At 30.7% G+C, this 7148-nt stretch overlaps 1 protein-coding gene across 1 annotated transcript; it reads right to left on the minus strand.

Annotated features, from left to right (window-relative positions):
- Positions 1 to 856: 856 nt before the first annotated feature.
- LOC107639784 (coiled-coil protein) lies at positions 857 to 3933 on the minus strand. Its single transcript, XM_016343387.3, has 4 exons — positions 3529 to 3933; positions 2013 to 2248; positions 1430 to 1562; positions 857 to 1336 (listed from the first exon to the last, which is right to left on the minus strand). Exons 1-4 carry the CDS (start codon positions 3724 to 3726, stop codon positions 1214 to 1216), a joined length of 690 nt encoding a protein of 229 aa, XP_016198873.1. The 5' UTR covers positions 3727 to 3933; the 3' UTR covers positions 857 to 1213.
- Between the last annotated feature and the right edge of the window lie 3215 nt (positions 3934 to 7148).

Here is a 7148-nt window from a genome sequence, read left to right on the forward strand (position 1 = left end):
TTTCTCCAAATCAATCTTAAAGGCCAGGGTGCCTTTCTTTGACTTTGTCTTCTTCATGAAATGGAGAACCTCTTGTGCTACAATGATGTTGTCAGGGGTTCCTCTCCCCAGGATAAACCCTCCTTGAAGGGGCCCAATAATCTCTTTGAGATGGGGACGAAGTCTATTGACCAGGACCTTCGTTATAACTTTGTAAACCACATTACAGAGACTAATTGGTCGGAAATCCTTCATGGAAACCGGGTTTTCTACCTTCGGAATAAGAACCACAAGAGTTTCCATCATCCTTGGATCCATATCCAAACCAGAGAACGCATGACGAACCATAGTCCAAACATCAAAACCAACAATCTTCCAGTATTCTTTAAAGAAGAAAGCCTGAAACCCATCAGGGCCCGGCGCCTTAAAAGAATGCATACTGAAAACAGCCGACTTAACTTCTTCCAGAGTAACTGGCGCTGTGAGGCTACAACAGGTTTCATCATTCAGGGAAGGCAGTGGCACATCACCAAGACAACCTAAGTCTACATCCTCCGACTGGCAGAATAGGCGTTTATAGAAGGATTCAGCTTCCCTTCTAAGGACATCCGGGTCCGTTTCCCACACCCCATATTATTTAGAGATTGATTAAATGTAAGAGGCGACTAGTAATTAGTATATAAATAAATACTAAATACTCAACTACGCTAAGAAAATTCTTTTTACTTTTTTTTTTTTTTTACCAAAGATAGGAGACTCGAACCCGCAACCTCTTAATTTAGTATGGGGAGACTATGTCATTTGAACTATTACTTATTGGCAAATTCTTTTTACTAAAAAAAAAGAAAAAATAAAAACGATATAAAATGCTAGAAGCCTTAATCCGAACCCCAAATTCACATTTGCCTTCATTTTCTACACCCAAAAGCATGGCTTCTCAAGCTTCAACATCACAAGGATGCAGTACATGACGAACAAGACTTGGGACAATGGGGTTAAAAAAAGAGAGAAAAAATAAAAGAAAAAAAAAATCAAAATTGCAAAGATCATTGATGCTTCAAAACTATCACACGTTTACAAGTGTGTGCCACTGGGAACTTCTAGAAATAATACACATTACTTCTGAATGAAGAAGAACCCCATCTCCAAGAAAAAAGACTGGAACAACCGTGTCTATCTCCTCCATTATATTGGACAAGGATTCATTGAACTACAGAGAGTAGTTTGAAGGGGCTTATGTCAAGGAAGGTGGAAGATGACTTCCTGGTCTTGATTTCCATCCTTTACGATTCCTGTATTCCTCGATGGCCCTGAGTCGAAGTCTTTCTTGTGAAGCATCTTGAGCATTCTTGAACGCCTTTATTATGTGGGGGAAAAAAAGAAAACAAAAAATGTTAAAATAAATATTGCCTGATCCATCAATGAAAGCCAAGGATTCCAAAGTATTTACCCTAGGAATGACAGCTAACTTTGGTGGAGCTTGCACAATATCTCCAAATTTTATTTTTTCATGCCCAGGGAAGTCTAATTCATCTTCTTCATGGGATTTTTTCTGCTTCTTCTTCTTCTTTGCCTCTAAATACCTGAAGTATTTATTACGATTGAGATTACAATAAGCTAAAGCTATGTTCGGCAACAGTTCTTTCATTCAGAGGCATTTCATGTTGAGTGCAATATAAAATGACATTGAAGGCCATATATATCTGACATAACAAAGTGGTTTTACCATTGATGCACATTGTTAACTGATCATACAAAAACAACGAAAGAAACATTGGGATAAATCTATTTTGCTGAATTTAAAATTCTATTAGAAGAAAGCTGGTTTTCCTAATAAAAGATTAAGCTGCCATTTGAACACAGAATATGACAAAGATCATTGAGGCCTCAGTACGGATGCAACCACAATGCGAAGAGTTTAAACTGATAGGATGAAAATTGTAACAAAATTCAGATTGGAATCCTAAAGTGCCACTTGCCAGAACTCAAAATAATAGACAATTACTTGGATTAAAAATCATTAGTACACTTACTTTTTCTTGCGCTCCTTTCTTTTTAACTGGGAGCTAGTTTTATCAGGCTCCATTGCAAATCTAAGATCCTTAACCTCCTTCCTCTTTCTTTTCTTCTTTTTCTTATCATTTTCACTACTATGCATAGGCTGTTCATAATCACCATCACCATGGTCAGATTCCTTCAATTGTTCATTAGTATTTTCGACTTTGCCATTTGCAGTTCCAAGTCCACCTTTGTCCTTCAAAGGGATTTTCTGTGCAAACAATGACCAAATAAATACCCAAAACAAAAAAAGCATTACACCCCAAGAAATAATCACTAACAACCACAAACAAAACTTGTTGGAGGTTGCAATTTTTCTTGTATTTGTATTTTTTTTTTTTTTTTTTGCCAAATATGTTCGGAAAATAATGCAGTCAATTGAAGTGTTAAACAGAGAACCACAATGATAAAAATGCAAATTGGACTATACATTAAATACAAGACTTCTAAAAGAAAAACTCGAGTAAAATCAAGATATGTGATAAATAAGGACCTAGAAAAAAGGCTCAAATTAACCAACTTATGCAATTAACAAAGAAAGAGCAAAACACTGACACACAGAAAAATATTCCTCAAGAAAAAAAAAATTCACATGCCAAGCTCATAGAGTTTGATGATCATTAAACTATGAAACACATTACAGCTAAGGACTACATGAATGTAATATTCGCTAACATTACTAGAAATATCAGTCCCTTCTGATATTCAATTAAGATAAGCAGCATTTTCAGAGCATAGAAGCATTCTTAACAGCAACAACAATAAAACATCTCATCTACCTTAATACATAGAACTCAACATTAACAATTCAAACATGACTTTGCCCGTCTTCCCTTTTCTTACTTATTTATACAAATTAGAATTCGGCTATTAGTGAATTCAACTTAATATGTATATATATGTTTGTGAATTTTTAAAATAAAAAAAAATATCAAAATTAACCAACAGGTTAAAAAGGAAAGTGGTTTGTAATTTAATTCCTAGGAATTTTGCCTTGATCAAATCCCAAAAGAAACACCTCCTCAGAGAAAAACAAGAGAAATTCCACAGAAAATTATTAGATAAATGGGAATACATAACAAAGAACTGAAAACATATCAGGAACTAATATGAATCGGATTGAAATCACATATCAATAAGCAGTTTCCTACTGTCATGGACACATTGTGTTCATCACTGCATACTCATATTTATTTTTGTTATCCATTTGTTTAAACAAAACTCTAAATTTATCGAATTCTAATAACTTATCATGGCAAAGTATGAACTAAAAGTAATCTTATTCGTTATGTCTATGTACTGAACTACCAGCATTGTTCAGAATTTGTTAAGAGGAGAGAATAATAGGAAACCTAACCAAACAAAATTATTTCAGAAAATTGATTGAAAATGAAGTAATAGCCACCAATAGAAACAAACTATAGCCGATGAGCAAAAAAAATGAAATGATAAACCCGGAATTGGAGCGAAAATTGAAACCTTCAAGCTTACATTTTGAGCATGGGAATAATGGTGTTTGTCCTTGTTATCAATGTGTTTTTGTTGGGACTGAGTGAAAGACATGATTTGGCGAATTTTGGAAGGCAAAGCGTCGAGCTTGGAAGGATCAGGCGGGGGAGGGAGGCCACTGTAGCCGCCATGAGCAGCTCTGTAGTTCTTCTCTCTCCTCTTCTTTCCCTTTGCTCCCATTCTCTCTCTCTCTCTCTCTCTCGCTCGCTGCTGGCTGCTTCTGTTTCTGAAGTCGAGAGACGGAGAGAGTTGAGTTGAGAGACGGTGAGAGTCTGAGTCCGAGAAACTGAGAGAGATGAGGTGAGACGTGAGTTGAGTTTGTGAGAGACAGTGAGCGTCTCAGAGCCTGAGAGTGTTGGGGTCAGAAATTAGGGCTTCCTTTTTTGTGTGAGACAGTGTTTTTTTTTTTTATTCAAGAAGCATGACCCGATCCAGGTTTTGAAAATACGGCTGGGAGGCCGGGTTTTATGAAAGCCGGACGGATTGAATCGAATTCAACCGGGCAGATTTGATGCAAGGATGGTTTGGTGGGTGGCTCTAAATTATAATTAATAATTAATAAATATAAATTAAAAAAAGGGGCAAATATAACGAAAAGCTTGGCCAAGCTGCTGCATGCCCAAGTTTGAACCTACGAATTTTTCTTTTTTTTAATTATTAACTTGCAATTCTGATGGGTTTTGTCTGATTTTAATTATTTTTTTAAGCCGTCAGAATATTAGACCAAATTAATTTAGAGTCTGGTTTATCGATTTTTTAATTGAACTACTCGATCCGATTCGATTTTAATAACTATATTTTGGATATCTTTAGAACACTAAATATAACGATTTGTGGTTTTATTCTTAACTGATGTAATTAAAGTAAATTTAAAAATAAGATATATTGTTAATTATTAATATAAAAATTATCTAAAATATTTTATATATTTATATAAAAAATGTTAACAGAAGAAATTAATAAAATAAAAAATAAAAATTTAATCGTTATTAAAGTTATATCTTTAATTATATGCATAGTTCAAAATCAAATTAGTAACTAAACCGATTAAATTACTGATTTAACTGGTAAATCATAGGTTGAACTAGTTAATTTGATCATAATTAAAAAATCATATAAAATTTTATTTTGTATTAAATTAACTATTGTTTTTAGATTTTAATAACTCATCGATTAGTATTTTTTGATGACTTACTTATCAATTAGTTTATATATATATATAATCTTCAAGTATTTATAAAAAAAATAAAAAACATTATCATAAAACTATAAAATATATTGTAATTAATAAGACATTTTATTTTTTCTTTTAAATTTATAAATATGATTTAATTTTATTTATATAATATATTTATAGAAAAATATTATGTGTAACAAATAACAATTTAATTTGACCAAATTTTATTAAATTTGACAAGTTAATTTATCTAGAGTTGACCGATTTTTACTGTATTTAACTATATTTAACTAGGTTAATTGCTTAACAATTCAAATGAGGACCCTATCCGATTTGGTGACTTGACTGTATTTTTAATTTGACTGACCAAGTCAATTCCAATTTGATAACTACAATTATAACTTATAAGTAAACTATTCTACGATGATTTCAAAAATAATTAGAGCTTACTTTTTTTTTTATCTTACTAACCTTCTCAACTAAAATTCTTAGTCACAAAAAAAAAAAATTCCTTAAAAAAAATTAATAAAATTTAAAATTAGTATAGTCGTATGTCTAGCGTCATGTGTCCTGCGTCCATAGTTGTCAGAACCGAACCGATAATCGAACCGGTCAGGTCACTGGGTCATTGGGTCACTGGTTGAACCGGTTGACTCGGTACTATGTAAATAAAAAATAAAAATAGTCAAAAACCTAAAATTAAATTTTAAAAAATACATATTTTTACTAACATTTTAAGAACAATTAAGTCGAATTCTATAAATAACTAATAAAAAAATAGACATATAATTAGTTCATAGTACTATATAGTATCTTAATTAGACACAATAAGAATAACAATTTATGAATTATATCCAAAGAATAATTTCAAGGTCTAAATATTTTTGTATAATTAAATGATTATATAAATTAATTTTTTTCTCAGAATAAATAATTTTTATTTTATTTTTATATTCATTATTATTTTTTATTTTAAAATTAATTAATTTATACTTCAATTAAAAAATAATTAATTTAAAAAATATTGAGTTAAGTATTTTCGTGTATATATATGTGTATTAGTTATTAAAAATTGAAATATATATTATAAAAAGCATTAGAAGTACTAAAGAAATGGGTAGCGCAGTGGTTGTGAACTTGGTCTTCAATTCAGAAGACCCAAGTTCAACTCCTACCCCTTGCATTGTATTTTTCCAAATTTAACAACCCGCATGCTGACGTCAGCGTGACGTCATCGACACGCAGGTTGACCGTTGACTGGACCGGTTCGGTTCTGGTCCGTGTCGATTTTGACCGATTTGATCGGTTCGTATCGGTTTTGACCGGTTCATTTTCTTAAGCGGTCAATATACCAAATCGAACCGGTACAAGGTCCGGTTCACCGATTTTTCGGTCGAATCGGCCGGTCTGGTTCGGTTTTTACAACTATGCATTCAAAATCACCTTCACAAGAAGTAACAATTTTGAGCTTCTGCGTTTTTTCAATGGGCTTTTATCTATCAATATTTAATAAATAATGGTAACCGACCTGTTTTCTCTTTGATACAAACTTTCATATATATATATATATATATATATATATATATTATATACAAGTTTAATCACCCGTGCCATGCACGTGATAAGATTGAAATTATAATTTTAAGTTGTTATGTTAAATTTCATTTTAATTATAATAATTTAATTAATAAAAGAATAATTTGTATGCGTTGTTTTTCTTTTTTTAATATAGTATTAATTGTATTAACTATAAAATAGTTATTTAATCTACTTTTTTCAATAAATCAAGCATATATATTCAATATGACCATAAATAATCTAGTAATACTTAAATCTACCAACAAAATTTTATATGTTGGTTTACTATGAAGTAAGAAAATATCAAAATCAGCTCAAAATGAAGAACAATTAACCCGTGCCATGCCATGCACGTGATAAGATTAAAATTATAATTTTAAATTATTTTGTTAAGATTAATTTAAATTATAATATTTTGATTAATAAAAATATAATATGTTATGATTTATTTGTCTTTTCTTAATCTAGTGTTAAATATATTAATTCTAAAATAGTTATTAATTGGTTTTAGTAATCTACTTTCATCAATAAATCAAACATATATACTCAATGTGACCATAAATAACTTAATAATACTTAGACCCACCAACAAATTTTTATATGTTGTTTTACTGTCAAGTAAGAACATATCAAAATTAACTCAAAATAAATAATAAATTATTAGAGAATTCTAATGCACAAAATTCTCTAATAAACAATAAATAATTTAAATCTACTAAAAAACAACTCAATACTTTTCTTTGATGCCTGCAAAATATATACTTAAAATAATATTATATCAATGTTAGCATATAGTTTTACAATCATCGACTGTATTTACTATACATGGCTCATTCTTAAAAGTTAT

This window comes from Arachis ipaensis, chromosome B4, assembly GCF_059453495.1.
Source record: "Arachis ipaensis isolate K30076 ecotype BB chromosome B4, ASM5945349v1, whole genome shotgun sequence".
Taxonomy (NCBI): Eukaryota; Viridiplantae; Streptophyta; class Magnoliopsida; order Fabales; family Fabaceae; genus Arachis; species Arachis ipaensis.

Excerpts from the sequence above, each read along its gene's own strand:
- LOC107639784 (XM_016343387.3), bottom strand. The coding sequence starts at position 3,726 with ATGGGAGCAAAGGGAAAGAAGAGGAGAGAGAAGAACTACAGAGCTGCT. Across the intron at positions 2,249-3,528 it reads ATTATTCCCATGCTCAAAAT|AAAATCCCTTTGAAGGACAA; the intron begins GTAAGCTTGAAG and ends TTGTTTGCACAG. Across the intron at positions 1,337-1,429 it reads AGTTAGCTGTCATTCCTAGG|GCGTTCAAGAATGCTCAAGA; the intron begins GTAAATACTTTG and ends CACATAATAAAG.